This window comes from Larimichthys crocea, chromosome III (assembly GCF_000972845.2).
Source record: "Larimichthys crocea isolate SSNF chromosome III, L_crocea_2.0, whole genome shotgun sequence".
Classification (NCBI taxonomy): domain Eukaryota; kingdom Metazoa; phylum Chordata; class Actinopteri; family Sciaenidae; genus Larimichthys; species Larimichthys crocea.
Window position 1 is genome coordinate 35,925,178 of NC_040013.1, and position 19,862 is coordinate 35,945,039.

Sequence of the window (19,862 nt, forward strand, 5' to 3'; positions counted from 1 at the left end):
GGAAGGAGAACAACAGTAATGCTTAAAGCCTATATGATGGACATATACAGTGCAGTATACTACATGACAAATGGCTTCATGTCTTTGCTGTCCAGAACTACATACAAAGAATACAGTCACACTTACTGTTGTTGGTCCTTTGTGACGGTGCAGTGACCCTGCTGCTGAAGGGGTGTATGGAGTCATTGGGAGGCCGTGGGCAGCCGTGGTTGTTACTGTAGTCTGGGTATGTGACACCGTCAGGAGGCTGTTTGCTGTGTGCCTGGCTCAGAAGGGTGTTGAGGCTGTTGTAGAGGCTGGCACTGAGGCCAAGGTTGGCGGTGTAGGCGGAACTGTGCAGAGGGGCGTCATGGTTCTTCCTTGGTGCAGAGAACAGACACTGGTGCTGGTTGTTGTTGGCAGGCTGGTGGACGTGGTTCTGCTGTAGGGAGGCAAATAAAGCCGCCTCATTCTCGTATACTGAGCAGTTACCATCCAGGCTACCTGAGCGGCTGTGGCTGGACACCTGGGACATTAATACAACAGCAAAAGAAAAAAAGCAGAGGTGATGTTTTCATCTCCACATCACCCATTCCCCTTCTCTCTTCTTCATTTGTGTACCTTCACCATTGTGCCTTTCCTCTCACTTACCTTGTAACCATCCAGTGGTATCGTGACAGGCAGGCTACTCTGGCGGTTGTGTCTCCAGCTCTGCAGCAGCCTCTGCTGGGCTTCGATCTTCTCTTTCTCCCTCTCCACACTCCTCTGACCCTCCCTCAGTCGGTCCAGATTTTGCTGATACTCCAGCAGCTGGGCCTCCAGCTCCTCGCGTTCACAACGCAGACGCTCGGCCTCCAAGAGGCATTGCTGCTCTCGCTGCTCCAGCACACTCTCCTGCTCACTCTAAAAACACATTGTGAACAACACCAGAGAGCTACTTATTATCCCTTCCTGTGGTCAAGAGAGAGTTTCTAGGTTACTGTTAATGTGATTGAGACTTCAAAGTGCCATTAAGTAACTTTTTGAATCATTCTGTCTTGTAGCAGGGCCACCCTCTCGCCCTGTGTCAGATTTAGTGGCATCTAGCAGTGAAGTTGCATATTGTAATCCTCTGGCCTCACTCTCTCCTTTCTGGCTTAAAGGAGAAACTACTGTGGCCACCAAATGCACAAAAGATGCCATCTAGAGCTAGTGTTTAGTTTGTCCATTCTGGGCTACTGTAGAAACATGGCGATTGACATAGTGGTCTCTGTGGAAGACCACCCACAGTAATTGTAGATAAAGGCTCATTCTAAGGTAACAAAATGATTATACTATTGGCCCCTGTGGACCTTTAAAGGATCAATCCACCCAAAAATAATTTTTGTATTGTATTGTAAAATCTATAAGTGGTTATGATACACCTCCACTGTGAGATGATCACAAAAAGCCACGTGTGAATTTATATGTTGAAACAGATTAGCTACAGGCAGGAACTCTCATCTGGCTTAAAAAGAAAAGGGAAGTTACAACATTTCACCGCAAAATGTCTCTACTGCACATGAAGTACTGTGTACCTTAAAAATGATCTGAACAGTGGGGCTTAAAGTTAACAGGTTCTGCTTATGTGTGTGGCTCGGAGGCAGAGCGGGTCATCCAGTAATCAAAAGATCAGCGATTTAATCCCCAGTTCAATCCCCTCCAATCTGCATGTCGAAGTGTCCTTGTGCAAGATACTGAACCCCAAATTGCTCCCGAAGGCTGTGCCATCGGTGTGTGAATGCGTATGAATGCCTAGCTCCTAAAACTGATGAGCAGTTGGCACCTTGCATGGCAGCCAATGCCATCAGTGTATGAATGTGTGTGAATGGGTGAATGAGATGCGTACTGTAAAGCGCTTTGAGTGGTCGGAACACTAGAAAGGCGCTATATAAGTACATTATACAAGTCCATTTACCATGTGACAGTCTTTGCTCTTTATTTTCAGGAAATTAGATAAAAAATTGATCAGATGGTTTGTGTCTCATGGGTTTAAAACTGCCATGGGGGGAAAAAAGAGCAAAAGACGTCAGACAAATGTAAATGAGTACATGCAACTCAGAACATCAGCATGAGGCTTACCTGTTGTTTCTCTCTGGCCAAACACTCTTTGTCCCAGCGCTGCTGCTCCTGTTTCAGCTTCACATGAAGTTTCTGCACCTCATCCACCTCTTCTTTCTTCCTCTCTAAACCCTTCTTTTCTACTTCCTCTTTTTTCTTGTCAATACTCCTGTGCTTCTCCTGCTCCTGCATAGCAACAGAGACCAGTTTAATATTATTATGCCTCATTATTTCGAAAAGAGGTCACTCTAGTTTAACTTCATCAAAACAATGATACACTGGTATCGGCCCACATGTTGTAAAGATTTTTAATTTGACATGAATATTATAGAATAGAATAGAATAGAATATCTTTATTGTCATTGTCACCTGTACAACGAAATTAAAAGTGCCATCCAGTCAGTGCAAAGATTATTATGTGACTAATACCAGACTGTTTTGGAGAGAAGTGAGGGTCCGGAGCTGAGGTCTTTCTCCCTCCTGGAGAAGAAGTTTCTGGACTTCATGGCAGCTGTCCTGGAGGGTTACGACAGCCTGAAAACACAAGGATCAAACTCCAGTCACTACATGTGTATAATAACCATTGTCACTTTAGAGCTGTGGTAGTTTTTGATCAACCAGTATGTATCTTTCTAAGCTATTTTAAGTCATAAATAAGCCATTAAAACCAACTTAAAAACTGACATTCAAAGGACTATAAATAGAAGATTTTCCAGATTGATTACACATTTTCTAATGAGCTAAATGACAACCCAAGTGTTTTGTTCTTTAGTACATTTTAAAATAGATTTTATAGGACCCCAAACTGTCTATCAGACACCAAGTCTAATCCAGGCCATTCAGTCATATTTATTATCATTTTGTATTTACTTACAAAATACTCAATGCTACGTAAATATACACTTGTGCATTCAGTCACAGATACTAAAACTTGTTTCTTCTCTCACCTGCAGACTATAGAGAAGCTGAGTCAGACTCTGGACACTCTCTGCCACCTACAGAAAACTGTGTTATTACAGGGGAACAGTAATGCATCTTTATTTTATGAACAGCCATTACTCATAGGAAATTACAGTAGTTGAACCTTTAACAACGTAGCTTTGGTGTCTCCTCTTCTCAGCTCGACAGCAGAGCTCCACAACACGCTGTCCAGCCCTGTCAGTTCGTTGTCTGATCCAAGAGAGGTGGAGCTCATACTGAGCGTGCTCAGATAATCTGCTGTAGCAGCAAGAAGAGAAGAAAGGCCCAGGTAAATGTCACTGCCTGCACATACAGTATTTAGCGATATGGATCCCCCACACTGGTCAAGTAGTACTTAACTCAAGGACAAACATCACAAAATGACATTCGGGTTTTCAGCGTATATCTGTAACTCACGCTCAGAGGGAGACTCCTGGACACTGCTGCCGTGGCTGTTATAGCTGCAGCCCTCTGGTCCTCGGACAGGAGAGGTTTGACTTTGTGCAGAAAGGCTGTCTCGGGCCTGCAGAATGGCCATCAGGTTCTCTGCTGCAGAAGAAACAATTATCTGTCACTGTTATTATTCCGTGAACAAGTCTGCCATGACAACAACAGAAAACAACAGTATACTATATCACATTTCCTAAATTCACTTTCATGTTGTTTTCTGAAGATATTATTTTTTATATTGATAGTTTACACTATATATATCATTCTGATGTATTAATACACAACAAATGTTCTATTACATATTTGTTACAATGCAGTAGATCTATTATTGTATTAACTTATTATTTCATCTATTAAAGCCTGGCATACAGTAGTTTTCTCTTATTTTGGCAGATTAGAGTTCAGGCTGAGTTTAGGCTGAGCTGCGTCCTCAAACTAAATCTAAACTCAGAGTAATAAATTTGCAAGTTGTCCAGACACAAGCTTTTTTTGTAGCAGACATTTTGACTTTGCCATAACAGGAAACACATAATAATATGATCTAATAAAATTAATGACTGCATCAATTAGATTAAGTGTCCCAATATTTATTCACATAAGCACAGCTCTGTAAATGGCAAGACTAAAATTGGGATACAGCCAATGTTTCTAATAATAGCCAAATGTCAGCTGGGATTCGCTGCTGTCTGCAGCGACCCTGTAAAGTATAAGCAGTTGTAGATAATGAATGGATGGATTGATAATAATAGCTGTGCTTTTTTTCTGCTATGACCTGTCAAAATGTCTACTGTGAAAAATGTCTACAGGATCAGTATAACCAACAGGGAGATGTCAGTAACATATGGCCTGCACACAGCAATAGAATCCTGAAAAGAGCCAAAATAAGCAAAAACAGCAGTGTTACTGTACGGTGGCTGTGTACAAGGGGATTTAAAAGATGTATGCAGTTTAAAGACGAATACAAAGAGGAAGCCCTTTGTGTAAAAGTGTTAGATGAAATGTTTTCCATATACAGTTTTTATTTAAGCTGCTATTTTAGATATGCCACCGTTTTTGTATGTTAAAGTTTGGAAACACAGTTGAAAGTGTATTCATGATGGTTAGTCATAATTATTAGCCATCATTAGGCCAGTTAATCATGTTCTCATCCTGATGCATGACTGAAGCACAATGCACCATTTAGTAGCAACTGAGCAGCTTTTTTTCTTTACCCTCTCTGAGTGCAGCTGTGAGCAGTGAGGAGGCCTGTCGTGGCGTCTCACTGTCTGTGTCTGATTGTACCAGCAGGTGGCGATGTGGTGCAGGTTCTGGTGAGTGGAGTGTTAACTCTGTTAGCTCAGCGTAAAGCTGTAACTTCTCCTCCAGACTCTTGCAGATTCGCTGGTCCTGATCCAACAGTGTCTCTACACAAAACAAACAAGGATTATGACTTGTTGCTGATGTTGCCGATGAACAGATATAATGTGCACACAACTACAAATGTTTTCCTACCTTGAAACTTGGTGATCTTTTGAGCTCTCACTTCTGCTGCTCGCCTTGCCTCCTCTGTCTCAGGACTTCGCTCCTCCTCCTCCTCTTCCTCCGGACAACTGCCAGCCGGACGAGTATGTTAAATAACGCGCACATACACACATTAACTGGGCAAACACTGTTGACTTGACACTCATACACACACACATACCTCTCTGCAGCTTGCCGTATGTGTTTCATCCATGCATTCCTCTCATCTCTGCTGGTTGTGTGAACTTCATACATCTCTGGTCCTACTGAGGAGGCAGAGATAAGGAACATGCCTCTCTCCTCATTGGCTACTTCTCTAACAATTAGCTTCTGCAGAGGGATTACAGGGGGCTTCTGGTCCTAAAAAGAAACAGATAAAATCCATGAACAAAATGGACAAGGTGTCACTGATTTTAAAGCATTCCTCCAGTCAAGACTTACCACAGCAGCAAATATAAAGCGCTGATCTTTCTCTTGTAGGAAAACCAGAACGTCTGTGAGCAGGAGAACCAAAGTATCTGAAAACAAAAGAATAAAGTTATAGATTGGTTGTCTATTACACTCAAAATATCTTGTGGTACTAATACACACCTTTTAGACGTCCCGTGGCAGTCTTCCAGTAGACCAGCCCTTTATGCTGCAGATCCCTGTGTTTGCTATGCAGGTCCTGTTTGCGAAACACCTTGCCGTTCTTTAGCTTGGCGAAGCTCTTGTTCTCCAGCCGAGCAAGCACTTCCTGCAACTCCTGACACTTCTCATACTTACTAACAGTCAAGTCCACTGTAGCAATGATGTCGCGAATCTGAGCCAGGGCACTTGACAGGTCAGAGTGTTCCTGACTCCCCTCTGTGGGGACAAAGAGGTAACAGAGAGGTCACATTTTGCCTCGACATATTTCAAAGCAGTAGTATTTAGCACAAAGAAGAATGTAAATTAGTTGGAGCTGACGTACCCTGAGTGTACTGTAATATCCTCTCCAGCAGCACTGGATACTTGGTGATGCGCTGAGTGACCAGCAGGATGAATTCTGGCACCTCTCTCCGTCTGACTAACGAGTTATTGCTCTGTTGCTGTGAGCAGAGAGGTAAACACCAAAATCATCAGTCGAAACATTTTACTGTAAAACCTTTATTTATAACACATAAGAGGTCTGGTTGCAGCAGCTTACTTTGACAAAGTTTTGGAGTTTTTTGTTTTGTTGCTGCAGCTCTTTGAAGACATTGACAGCTTCGGTGTGATGACTGCAGAACTCTCCGTATACCTGCTTCATCTTCTCTGCATTTTCATCTGAGAACTGAGGAAAAAGCCATGAGAGTCTCACTTTAGACAAGTATCAGTGTGTATTTTAGTTTATGAATGCATCTTCACCAACCTGCTGAAGCAGTACATCTCCAATCTGTCGGATGAGGTAATTTCGAGGGTTGTCAGGTTGCATTGCAGCCTGTCGGCATTCTTGCAGTGCTCCAAAGAGGTTTCTGTGAAAGACTAGCAGGAGGTCCAAGCAGGGGAAGATCCGGGCCACACAGTCCCAGTCGAGCTGCAGCTCCTCCAGCATGCCTCTCCTGAACACCTCCGACATGACCGTCAGGGTTTGAATGTGGTGCAGCTCTGTCTGCATCAGCTCTACATGGGGGCAGTGAGAGTGGATTATGGGCACTGACATAAATGTGCATGTTTAGGAGGTGCAGATGGCTGAAATAATCGCATTGATTGAAACAAACCTCTGTAAACAACTTTTGTAGTGTATATTACACTTTCTGCTGCTGTAACAAGTGAATCTTCCCGTTGTGGGATAAATAAAGTATAATCTAATCTAATCTAATCTAATCTAATCTAATCTAATCTAATCTAATTACTTTGCCAAACTAATGTTTTAGTTCAAAGAATTAGTGTCTGTAACTAATTTCCTCCAAAAAAATGACATTTGTGTAATAAATCTGTTTTGTGGGTTTCGAATTTGGCTGTTTGCACGGTGTACACCAATTTGTTGCCAATTATCAGAGCTTTTTAAGTGATTTAGATCAATTCCAAGCCAAGTCTCAAGTCTGTACTTCTGCCAAAAAGCTAGTAGCTTTGTAGAAGTGTGATGTGTCTTTGCTGCACCCACTGAGGTCTGACCCAACCATACGCATAAGGGCTCATATAAAATACTGCATTAAGAAGAATTGTCCCACCATAAATAACATCCTGTCGTTTAATGGTGCGCCTGTCGTGTTGCCTGCAAAACTCCGGACTGACCGCCAGACTCCACGACTCCACCTCCAGTCCCAGCAGGTCAGCTGACAGGTCACTCAGTAGAGAAGCATCAACAGCATCTGCAGGGACAAAAACACAATCAAATCTACCTCCAATCTCTATGTTATGTGTTTGTAGGTTTGACAGATTATGACCTGAGCTTGTCTTTCTCACCTTGTGCGGTGATTGGCGGCTCTGTCGACGGGGGAGTCACTGTGACTGGAGTTCCCTCATCAGACAATGAACTGTTAGTGCAAGCTGTCACACTGCACTCACTGTCGCCTCCTGCTGCGTCACTCAGCCGCCTGTGCAGAAACAAAATAAGTGTTTAGAGTGTTTGAATGGGGGATGACATGACTATGAACTGAGGTTTTTGTTAGTCAGGGTTAGCACCACCTTAAAGCAATTTTGCTACCCAACTCATTTAATGGAAACATTAAAGAATATATATGTTTAAAAATATAAAAATAAAAAGTTAGGCTGTAGTTATAAATGTTTTTTTGTTATATAACAAATTCTAATATCATTCTCATGTATTAGTTGATGTACCCTACCTGCTGTCTATAGAGATAGAGAGACTTTTGGAGAGAGGGGCGACTGTTTCTCTCTTTTCTCTGGCCATCGTGGGAAGTGAAGTGGAAGAAGAGAAAACACAGGCTGGGGAGTTGTCTTTTACAGAGTCTGGAGGAAACATCACAAAGAACAGGTCACACCTTGGAAGCTTTCCCTTTCAAAATTAAAAAAATAAATGCTTTAAATGTCTGGTTTGTGTTTAGACACTTTGTTTATAACTATGTAGTCACTGATTGTTACAGTAACTGGATTATAAAGCTGTGAGGAGGTCTGTATTTCATATCCCTTATTGTTTAAATGGGCATTAAGCCTAGAGTTGTGACGATATGTTAAAGTAACTGAAGATTAATATGTTTGACCTTGACACCTTTATCGGACATCAAACACTCTGTGATGACACACAACCTCACATCAAGAAATGAAATGAAATCCTGTCATTGCAAGAGAAACACTCTTCCCCTGTGCTCATGCGTAAACACAATCCAGACCAGATCCCCCACTGAGACGGGTTAAAATGTAACTTTTTTTTTAAACCAGGGAAAGAACAACAGGGAAGAAGAGAGCGTGGGGGGGTGAGGAGCATTGGCTTTCTATGTCTACTACAAGAGGAACAAGGGAGGACAGGTAAGAAGTTAATCAAAGACCAAGGGAGGACACTTTGGGAGTGTGGGGGGGAAGGGGGGGGACATGCTGTAATTTCTGACTCACTCTGTGGGAGAGACAAGGTCTTGCTTTTTATCAGCAGTGCATTCCTCTCCTGTGGCTTCTGTGGAAACACATAATCATATTAACATCAACAGCTGTAAATCATTTTGTTTGTGCTTTAAATATCAGGTTATTGTGGCCCTGACACAAGAAATTCAGTCACTATTTAAGACAATTTATGCCAAAACAAAAACATTAAAGACACCCCCTGCACAGATATGATTGTTATGCATCATCAGACACATTCCAGGAGTTCCTTTGTCACTAAGTGTTGGAATTTACTCATTCTGTTATACCCGCTTCCTCTCAACCTGCCTCTGCCACAGTAACTTATTTATATCCTTCTTTGGCATTTTGCCTTTATCAGACAACAAAGTGTGACACAGGAAGGGACCACACAGCACAGCATCTCAGACCACAGACCTGACAGTTACATATTTCTAACATTTCCCAAGAAGGATTTCGAAACCCCATGACCTCATATGTGCTTACTGGATTCAGAGCATTGAGGGGACAGTTAAACAAAACTAAAAGCTGTAGCATAGTAACAACATGAGAGTGACACATTTTCAGTTCAGGAAATGTGAGTTTTGTTTTTAAAGGCAACCTGTGGAGTTTTTGAGCACTCGTAGTGCTATGGAGCAATATTGGTACGAGTTTGTGCGTAACATGTTTGTGACACACAAAATGTGTTTTAGTGAGAATCACTAAATGTAAACGTAACTTTTGTATTTTACAAGAACACTCCACAGGACACCTTTAATTCAAAGTACAACACGTCTGTCTAGTGAGGCAGTCAATGGTTCTCCAGAAATGAGGTAGTAAACATCTAAAGGTTTGGAGGATTTCCAAAAGACATTTTTTAAACAATGTTCAAAATCATTCATTATCTTGCTTAGTTTTGAGGTGTGTGGTGTTTGTGGTTACCTTTCCACAGGCTGTGACAGACTCTCGACAGTTTTTATGTACATTCAGGAAACAGTCTACAGACAAAGGCAGATGAAATATCAGTTAATCAGTTAATTTCATCAGTTAAATGATAATAAACAAAATGATCACATCTCTGGATTCAATGCCCAGATGGCTGTCAAACCACCCTGCTCCTTGTGATAGATGTTGACTTTGTGAGAGGAAGAAAATTACTAAACAAAACATCAAGGCAACACGTGCAAGGAGATTTCCACAAACCCTAAACAGTTCAGCCACCACAGACATAAAACAACAACAGTACTGACAGTACAGCACTTACTGGAGCACTGCAGCAGCTCTTTCCCAGAAACAGGCTTATCACAGGCCACACAGGGAGCGGGACCAGATGGAGACACTGGAACAAACTGGTGTCCATTAGCGGCTCCTGACTTCTCTTTTCCCTCCTTCACCTCTTTCCCCTTCACCTGAAACATGAGTCGTAAACATTTTAAACTCAGCTGACATTTACTGCAGTTAATTCCACAATATCATGTAAACTACCAAAGTACAAATAACATGACTCTGAGCAGCAGGCAGAAAGAGGTCGTCCTCTTGCTGAAACACACCTGTTAAAGTGGAGCTAGCTGAGATAAAGAGGCCTCTGAGTAAGCTTTTCTGTTTACTTTGTTAAGGTCCATGGAGACTTGCTGCTGTTGTGGTGCTTCATGCTTGGGGGGAGCATTTGGGGGATTCCTTTGTGTATGTGTGTGATAGTGTAATGTTTATTTTCTTATCAAACTTTACAAGGAAGTCTAAGAGAGCATGTTTGTTTTTTTAACTCTTCATGTACATCATTTGTCTGTAAACGCATGGATGTTCTTGAGCACATGTGCACGTGTTTATAATATTAAAAGTATACTATGGAATGTGTTTTGGATCTTCACGCTGTGTGGAGGGGGGGTCTACACATTATGTAAGAGGATATTTTCACTGTGTCCCGTTGCTAAGACCTGAGGAGAGGGAATTTTCTCCCTCACCAAATAAAGGCACGTTGCACAGACAATGGTTCTCCAGCACAGGAATCCTGGCCAGTCTAAAAGGTGGTAAACCTTTTACTACACTACTTTGGGAGGCCTTTCAGCTCTGGTCTTTTTTTTTTTAAAAAACAAAGTTCAACTATAGGGATCTCTTAGCTATGTAGGTAAAGTCTTAGCCAGCAGGAATCATATTTTCCACTGCGTTGCCTCACCTTGGTCTTGTTGCGAGTGCTGGACATCCTGCTCTTGAGGAAGCTAAAGGTCCGACTGACTTTGTACTTCTCTGACTCGACTTTAGACGGGATTATGTATTTGTCCCACTCCTCGTCCTCGATCCTGTTTAAGTGTGAACATTTCAGTCAACAATTAATCACAACTTCTCCAATTGAATTGGCCCGTGGAGGACTGCAGCATTCAAGCTAAACATGCAGACTCTTTATGAAACGAATCATTATTTTACTACTTTAAATATACTAAGCGGAGTTGCACAATCAGATGTATTGGTGTCATGCTGGAATGAAAGAATGCCCAGACAGTCTTCCAGGACCCCAGGTCTACAGACTATTACTCTTAACAACATGCTTGGCATGCTTGGAAGTCACTATGGACTCTAGTGGATACTATTTATAGAGTGACCTTGCCAAGATGCAATTAATAACGTGTCAACTACTGACAGTAACTATGTTGGTTACATTACACATTCTAGGTGAAAGGCAACAATGACAGAATGTAAACATGCAATGTCATAGCAAACTTATACTGTATAGGTGTTAATGTAATCTATTTGTCAGGGTTCATACATGACCAAATACAGCTGCAAGGAATCCATGTGGTTAATGGATGAGTTGGGGAATGGTTTTTACGGCGGGAGTTAGAATGAGTTAAGCCACTCATGCATGACTATGAGGTCATTTTGGTGAAAACATACTCTTTGAGGAACTCAGTGAGGGTGAGATGTTGGAGTGATGCGCTGCTCTCCTCCTCTGCTGACTGGGCCCGCTTACGGAAACCCAAAACCCTGCATGGATATAACACACCTCAGACTCATCCGGAGACTCAGTATGTTAATAATGTGTTCACAGATCATCTAAGATTAGAGTCTAAGACAGAAAACTGTGGGTTTTACACATGGACAGTCACATTGTTGTTTGACTGGCTGTTAATAAAATATAATGTATTAGCCAATGCTTAAAGCCGAGGCAACATCCACATTATGTTAATATTGGATGGATACTGATATACAAATATGGTCAGTGACACTGTTCGGGCTGGTGTTGTGAATTTGTAGTATTAAAATGATCTATACTAATACAATAAACCGATAATCTAACATGATAATCTAATTGCCTAATATGATATTGTGTTGATATATGTTTCCTCTGTTAGCAATGCATGGTTATTAGCAAACAAAACGTATTAGCGCATGATACATTTATGAGGCAGTGAGATGAAATCAGCTATAAAATGAATATGGATCGTGGCATTTATGAAATTAATGATGAAAATAAATCAATGTCCGGAATATATATATATATATGATACAATATGTGCATGCAACAGGTTATTCATCACTGATGTGTTTAAACATTAGCTTGATGTTTCTGAGGTCTGGAGTTCAGGAAAGTCCTGAGATTTGCTGTTTACTCAAGGTTATTTTGAGGTTGCCATCAGAGCGTATTCTGGCCCTAGCCTTGCAACAGGAAGTATGTCACATCCTGCACACTCAAACCCCAACCACAGGTTTTTATATTGGAGATACACATACACACATGCAGGCCCAATCTCTAAGTGCTGGTCAACACTGATGCCTAAAAAAGGGAGGAATATGTGAGCAATGGGTGCTGAGCACGGATAACTGTATTGCTTCTGATTTCAAGAAATGACAAAGTGATTTTACCTCTTTTCTCTGGAAGTATCAGTCAGGCTAAATGCTCTCTGCTCTGTAAAGTAGAATAACAAGGACAGGAAAATGCGTAAGCTAGAAGTACGTGTCAAAAGTGAAGACATTATTACGGATTATAAGTGAATCAGCCGAGGGCGTTAAAAACCATTATCCCTGATCAGGAGTTAGAAAAACAAATACAAGAATGCCAAAAACAACCTGGATCCAGAAGACACCTACAGAGTTAGAAGAAACAAAGGACAAGAGTTTTGCCTGGAAAACCAGATGACACAGAAGATGGAAAATAAAACCAAAAGGGAAACAAAATATGTACCCAAATTGAAGCAAAACAGAACCCTCAGCTTAGAAACAAGTCCGCCTTCAGATGATCTATGAGAGTTACATCCAGAGTATTTTTTCCAAAGCCTCAGGATATTAAAAAATACACAGCCTTAAAGATTCAGACCTCTGCTTGTCAGTCATTATACAAATGAATGTTTGGACGACTATTGTTTTATTGCTCAGAAAAAAAAGTCTTGACATCAAGCTTTGGAGAAAGTCTGCTCTTGATCTCCAAACGATTCAGAATAATAATGTTCCTTCTGAGTCAGTGGTTTTGCGCATTGCACATTATGAGTGCTGCACTCGCCACCAAAAACAAAATGTTACCACAGATATAGGGCTTCACAATTTGAGCCACAATTAGAAACATCATTGTTTTGCAGAATTGTCTGATCAAAATATCTGGGGAAATCATTTTACAGTAAAATGATTTGGTTTTTCCATAAAGGGAAGTCATTTTTAATCATTTTCTTCACTTTTTCCAGCATGTGGAAATAGAATTTTAAATTACACTGCGTCATGAAAAGTTTTAAAAATACCATATATGCCTTTTAATTGTGATAACCACCAGCTTACCCCACGGTTCACCAGAAAGAGCGAAAGGCGCACCGAAAACGTATTCTCAGGCCAACCAGCAGTTTAGAAGATGCTGTTCTTGTACTTACTAACTTGGTTGAGACGGGAGAGGGATTTAGAGAGAGATAACGCTTGAAGTAGAGAACGACTGCCGCCGCTGAATGCACCATCTACACAGGACAAAGCATGGCCTTAATGCTGTGCACACATGTACTCATAAACAGATGAGTAGCGGAATGGTATTAAAGCGGAGCTGACACTCAAACACACAGGTTAGAGGTTCAGCTTATTTATGACACCTGTCTGGTCTTCCCCCCTATTAGACATGTGGCACATGTGTCCATTCAGCTGGCTCCTGGGAAAAGAAAGGTCACGGAGCAAAGGGGTCAAAGTTCACTCACCTTCTGCCAGGTCACTGATGGCTGCGTCTCGGTTTAGCAACGGCCGTGACGGCTTCGCTTTGGGGGATGAGTAGGAGTAAGAGCGCAGACGAACTTCCGCTTCTTCTGGGTTCTGGGTGAGAAAGGGACGGATCAGGCAGAGCAGACGACAGAGAAGATGACAGTCTTAGTTTATCAACTGGTGATTGTTTGTAAGCCAGGATGAGTCTGTTGCAGTGCTCTCCCATTTTACTGTGCTTGTACTGCATATTTACTATAAAACCTGCTGCCAGAAATGTTTCATGACTGCATGAAAGAATGATACAATAGGTCCACTCAGACACAGCTGACCTGCTCATCTATCAACTGAAGATTAAAGTGTGTATTTACTATTTACAAACTGTGCCTATTTATAGAACTAGGCATTCAGTAAGAGTCTCTTGTCTTGAGAGAATTGCAGTCATAAGTTTTAATTGATTGTTTGGAATAAAGAAGTGAGAGAACCAGGCCATCCCCGTCCACATGCATGGAAAAAAACACTGGATAATTAATAAAACACATTTAATAAGGGTGTACCTTGGTGGACGGGTACGTGCTGTCAGAGTGTGTGCGGTTAAAGTCTGGTGATGTGTCGAAAGAGTCCCTCTCCTCTCCTGAGCTGGATCGCAGGATTGACTGCTGTTTTAAAGACGAGCAGGGGTACGAATGTCCCAGTATGTCCTCTTCTCCACTGTCACACTCGAGACTAGGACTATTTAGACCAACACATGAAAACAGAAACAGGTTTTAAAAAATCCAGCTGACTGTAAAGAATGTAAATACGATTATGATGCCTCCAACTGGTCTATTGGGGAGCTGTCAGATTTATACTCTAAGTTACAAGATAATGTGCTGACTCTGTGTCTGTGATGACCTCAACCATTTTGTACAGATAAGTGCATATGATCTTGATCTTAAAGATTACCATGGACAGTCACTGTGACCAAATTCAGGCTTTAAACCGCGCAGCATTTTGCCGGCATCCGTGGTCACAGATCCTGCAGCATTGAGGAAACTGGAAGGAATGTTCAGTAACTTCCACACACAAACAGCTCAATTGTGTCCACACTTCCTGTCACTTTCCGCACCTTCACTGATTACAATCACTGCATCAAATATCAAGAAATGTTGTTGCTGAAATTCCAAACAGATGGTGCTTAGTGAGTGTCTTAGTCAGGATTACACACAGGAATGTTTTCGATTCGTATCAACAAGCTCACACAGCAAGTCTCTAGTTGAGTGCATGAAGTTTTTACTCTCTCACTTTAACAGAAAAACTCAATCAGCTGAGGCAGTCACATTTAAAGTTCTATAATTACATATAAAAGTCCACACTTTGAGTGTCTCTGATTTTTTTGTTCAAAATTAATAACGATATCGCCGTACCTCAATCCCCGGCTCGTCTCCGTTAAGCTGCATCCTCTGCGATTCAAAGCAGGAGAAACTGGCAGGCACGAGTGCGCCTGACGCCTATGTGCTCCCTCGAACAAACGGAAGGGGGAAGCCAGCGGGGAGGAAGGAAAAGACGGGGAGGAAGCAAAGGGAGAGGGGGGAGAGACGCAAGAGGATGGCTCCCTGTGATTCTCCAGGCTGGGGCCTCGGATTCCCCTCTCCCCGTTGCGCGGTGAGGATGGGTGCCGATTCTGGGAGCAGTTCCTTAAGTCAGGGGGAGTCATGGAGAAGGAGTCCCAGTGGTGGCTGCCAACACAGGGCTCAGGGCTCACCTCATCCTCCCCTGGAGAGCGGTATTTAATGTCAGCGCCATCCACCTGGAACAGAAAAGCGAGAAACTGAAAGAACCATTCCACAGGCTGATATGTAGCTCTTTTAAAACAACACTTTACGTCATATGAGCCAAGTCTGTTTTTGGCTTAAAGTAATAAACTATATAACTGATTCACATTAGATGTTATTACTTACGCTGCAAAGAAAGAATCACTCATTTCAGCCCGACTCACCTGATCCACCAGCATGGTGTTGGCATACACTCGGTCTTTGCCATGTATCATCGCTGACAGTCTGGCAGCTGCCGCCAGAGTCGGAGACGAGGCCTGGCTCTCCCTTATGGACTGATTTTTCTCTACAGAGAGGCAGGAGGGTGGCCACGGGGAAAGAGAGAGAGAGAGGGGATTTTTCAATATTACATTTGGTTTCCACAGCAACACAAAATAGCTTCTCACAAACACGGGAAGTGACATAGACATCCTGGGCAGCCGCATGTCATTGTTCAGGACCAAGAGTCTCTGTATGAAATGTGTGTGTGTGTGTGTCTGTCTGGCTCTTTGCACACCCATGTGAATGAGTGTGCATGGAGTTGTGATTGGGCATCTGTAGGCATGTTTCTTCCCCACCCTGCCTTCAATGCAGCGGGTGAGTGGAAATAACTCCCGGTGAGCACACAGTAGCATTGAGAGGAACCCTTTCCACACAGTAGAGTCACTGTGAGCAGCAGCCTGGCTTTGCTGGTTAACAGGGGAAACACTCCTGCTCTCAAAACACACACAGCTCCCTCTGGGATGTTACTCTGCACAAAACACAGCCTCTCCACACAACACAATTTCTTGGAAAGTATTTCAGTTTAGAAAACAACCTACAGGCTGAATGTTATGAGCCACAGTGTTCACTACAGCAAACCTTTGATGAGACATTCATATTGTTCAAGCTTATTTGCACAATGTAATGAAATATAGTGAAATATACAATTTGTGTATGTGAGAAGGAAACAATATACTAAATGTCCAGCTGATAACATGTAAATGTAAAAGTCAGTGTGGATTTAAGCATGCACAAAAACATTAAAATAAAGACAGTACACACATTTTGTAATGCACACACAATATATACTGCATTTCTGTGTACCATATACGGTATATGTATAGGTAATTTGTTCAATTGAATGTTGCGCTGCCCTGAATAAAATAAAAGAAACAAAGGTAAATTTAATATAAAACTCCTAATGATTGATGTATGGGATCATGTGACATGACATGAAGGTCCATAACAGCAACTAAATTGATCTTAAAGTTTGATTAATTGATGTTTAAACATCGTTTCGAAACATTGTTTGAAACATGGACAAAAAGTTGTTTAAATGCTCAATAACAATGGAAATTTGAAAAATGTACATTTTAATGACAAGTCAGCAAAATCCATCTGCTGATGAAGATCATGTGATATAGAAAATGCCAAAAACAAGGCTACTAAATGAGGTATCTTGAGGTAAGATTATTTTGTGACTGGCTGTTTTCAGGCTCAAGAATGAGCTTTGAAACTCAAAGGCAACTCAGGAGGTTGAGCGGGGCATCCACTAATCTATGGGATAGGGGTTCAATCCCTCCTCCTCCTGTCTACATGTCCTTGTGACCTTGGGCAAGACACTGAACCCTAAATTGCTACCGATGGTGCAGCGGCTTGCACGGCAGCACCATCATCATTGGTGTATGAGTGTGTGTGAATGAAAGGCCAATTGTAAAGCCCTTTAGGGGGAAAGGATGTTGGAGGATGAAGTGTAGTCAAGGCTCCAGATATACAGCAGTTTAGAGTTTTCTGTCTCAACACCACACACACACACACTGACCGATATTAAATCACTAATTATCATGATTCATTCAGTCAAACATGAACATGGATTCTGGTTATCAGGATCACTGTATCACTGATACTACTCTACCATCAGTAAAGGAAAATATCCTCAATTCCTCACTGTATGACAAAAAATATGGGTAGGTAGGTACAATCCAGTCCAGAAAGAAGCCCTTTATCTTTGATTCTGAGGAACTGACCAATGTTTAAAGCTTACTGAAGGTATATCAGCATAATACATCTAAAGTGCAGCAACAAAAAGGAGATTTCACAATCTGTGAACCATTTGCTGAGAAAAAAATAACTTCTAACAACATTAGCAACCGGCACTAACAGCGCAGGACGCATCACATAAACCAGAAGAGGCAGCCTTATTAGCTCAGCTATATTATTACTGTCCTAATGACAGTCTCACCTTACACTGGCTAAAGCCTTGCCTGCAACAATGTCAGCGGTGCAACATGTTTTTGGCATCACTGTTTCCACCTAAACTTCTCAACAGACATTAAACGCACTTTAAAAAAAAAAAAGCTATCCATAGTTTATCCATAGTTTCCAAGCTGCCAGCACCACAGAGCAGGAGAAGAGAGGGCCAACATTTGTAGCAGAGAATAAATCAGACCAACAATTGGCTGTGCTTCCTGTAGGCGGTGAGTCCAATAAATCTGAGAGGCAACAGGGGGACATTGATGAGGACACCAGATGATCTCTGTTCCATCCAGACGTAAAGATACAGACTCAAGTTTAACCACTGCATGTGCAGAGTTCAAACTGCATCATATCTCCCAGAACTTAAATGTCCTTTTTTTTTCAAACTACAGCCTGAAATCATCATAAAATGGCAAAACATAAACATTACAACCTCTTCTGTTGTCAAAAAAACGTCTGGATCCACTCAGTTCCACATGAAGACATTATACTGCATCCAGACCTCAATCCAGATTCATCATACCTGCACAAAGTCATGTTAGACCTTCTACTCTGTATCGTAGGATTAGTTTTAGCGCAGGGTCAAATCTCGAATGAGGGTCAAACCACTGTTTGAAAGCTGATACTGTTTCATATAAGCCCACTTAAGGAGTTTGACAGACAGAACTAATAGTCAAGGTTCTGGGCCAGGTCCAAAGCCACAGCTGGCTACCATGGGCCCGATCATTCACACACCTCTGACCCATAAACATCGCCTCAGTGAACATTACTGTCAGGCACTGCGATCTGTGTTTAACATTAGTTAACTCTGGGAATAACAGAGAAGCAGCAAGTTGGTGCTGCACAAAATCAATCTTTCTACCGGAGAAGGTGTTTTTATCGTTGAGGCAGAGATTGCTGTCCACAGGTTGCCATTTCAGAAGGTTTTAAGGATCGCAGAGCAGTGTGTGGGGCTATTTGTATAAGATTTTGCTCACAGAAGGTATATTTGGATGTGATGTGATATTCAGAGCATGTCCCTGAGCGAGAGCCAACCCTATACAGTAGCGGTGCCTGGAGCAGCAGGAGAGAGAAAAAGAGAGAGCTCGAGCTTTACAGAGACGCAGACAAAGACCGCAGTCACTGCAAGGTTTCCAGACCAGGGCAGTTAAACACAGAGAGTGACCCTTCAACCCATGCACACCCCTGGGAGAGAGAGATCGAGGAAGGCAGGATGGTGGTGGGAGTGGGGGGGCTGGTTACAAGGACTCTTTCTCAAGGTTTTCTCTCTTTGGAAGCTGCTGGTGTGCTAAAATTGGCAAAAACAAAAAGTTCAAGATAAACAGAGTATCATGATTATTAACTGTCTAAACACCTACGCTTGTTTAGTATAAGTATTATTGGATTATTTGTCCATGCTGTCTATTCTTTTATGAAGTCCTTTTTAAGCACCGCACTAAACATTTTTCACTTTGGAGAGAGCTGGGAGAAATTAGAAGCGGAGTAAAACAACAAGCCAAGTTTAGAAGAATCATACCATTACGTCACAAAAGGAGAGAGGTAATTGTTTGACTTCAGTGCTCAGAGAGGGCCATTTAAATCATTAAAACAATTGTCCACCAAAATCCACAAACCCCAGTTATGACACCTGCGGTCAAACATCCTGGTCCAAGCATCACATTGTGCGTTCTCACTGTGTTTATATTTCAGTGTGTCACCTGGCCAATGAGATCCAGTAAGAGGTAAACTCAGAGTGAGTGTCGATCAGCACTCAGAGTGAAAAAATAAACTTGTGGCTCAGCACACCTGAAATTACATTTTACTTTGCAGGTGCATTATTACACCAGAACTGTTTCACTTTTGACTTCTGAAAATGTCTAAATCCAATTTGAGAATATATGGTCAGTTTAAAAAGGATTATATAGCATTGCTGTTTCTCCTCTGCAGCCCAATAACACAGACAAGCCAGTGTGTATAAAATTTACAGATGTCAATCACAATTAAGAAGTAATAACATGGATAATCTTGCAGAGGTTTATGGTGAAAGATGAGGAAAAGAGCACTGGAGTTGAGCCATGACACAGACATGGCAGTAACTTGATCTTCCTCTGTGTCTCTCCCTTACTCTCACTTTTCCCAAAAAACACACACAGTCACTTACACATAAGCAATGAGCTGTTTAACCATTCAGGTTGAATTTTACACTATTTTAAGCATTCTCCTCAG

The 19,862-nt window shown here is 41.9% G+C and overlaps 1 protein-coding gene across 8 annotated transcripts in view; it reads right to left on the bottom strand.

Moving 5' to 3' along the window:
• The window catches only part of LOC104922999 (rho guanine nucleotide exchange factor 28-like), a 37,470-nt gene that overhangs the window by 1,099 nt on the left and 16,509 nt on the right, over window positions 1-19,862 (bottom strand). For 3 of the 8 annotated variants that reach the window (XM_027277549.1, XM_027277546.1, XM_027277553.1), the window contains 29 exons: window positions 15,605-15,726; window positions 15,033-15,415; window positions 14,184-14,358; window positions 13,629-13,740; window positions 13,317-13,397; window positions 12,325-12,367; window positions 11,356-11,445; window positions 10,640-10,763; window positions 9,731-9,875; window positions 9,409-9,464; window positions 8,485-8,542; window positions 7,758-7,884; window positions 7,378-7,508; window positions 7,143-7,283; window positions 6,341-6,591; window positions 6,137-6,262; window positions 5,921-6,038; window positions 5,560-5,814; window positions 5,410-5,486; window positions 5,150-5,328; window positions 4,960-5,057; window positions 4,680-4,871; window positions 3,436-3,567; window positions 3,143-3,276; window positions 3,006-3,053; window positions 2,488-2,592; window positions 2,080-2,244; window positions 631-882; window positions 127-505 (listed from right to left, as the gene is read on the bottom strand). In XM_027277549.1, coding sequence (XP_027133350.1) covers window positions 127-505; window positions 631-882; window positions 2,080-2,244; window positions 2,488-2,592; window positions 3,006-3,053; window positions 3,143-3,276; window positions 3,436-3,567; window positions 4,680-4,871; window positions 4,960-5,057; window positions 5,150-5,328; window positions 5,410-5,486; window positions 5,560-5,814; window positions 5,921-6,038; window positions 6,137-6,262; window positions 6,341-6,591; window positions 7,143-7,283; window positions 7,378-7,508; window positions 7,758-7,884; window positions 8,485-8,542; window positions 9,409-9,464; window positions 9,731-9,875; window positions 10,640-10,763; window positions 11,356-11,445; window positions 12,325-12,367; window positions 13,317-13,397; window positions 13,629-13,740; window positions 14,184-14,358; window positions 15,033-15,415; window positions 15,605-15,726 — 4,299 coding nt within the window. The remainder of the gene's footprint in view (window positions 1-126; window positions 506-630; window positions 883-2,079; window positions 2,245-2,487; window positions 2,593-3,005; window positions 3,054-3,142; window positions 3,277-3,435; window positions 3,568-4,679; window positions 4,872-4,959; window positions 5,058-5,149; window positions 5,329-5,409; window positions 5,487-5,559; window positions 5,815-5,920; window positions 6,039-6,136; window positions 6,263-6,340; window positions 6,592-7,142; window positions 7,284-7,377; window positions 7,509-7,757; window positions 7,885-8,484; window positions 8,543-9,408; window positions 9,465-9,730; window positions 9,876-10,639; window positions 10,764-11,355; window positions 11,446-12,324; window positions 12,368-13,316; window positions 13,398-13,628; window positions 13,741-14,183; window positions 14,359-15,032; window positions 15,416-15,604; window positions 15,727-19,862) is intronic. The other 5 variants (XM_027277550.1, XM_027277548.1, XM_019264507.2 and 2 more) reach the window with 5 other exon arrangements.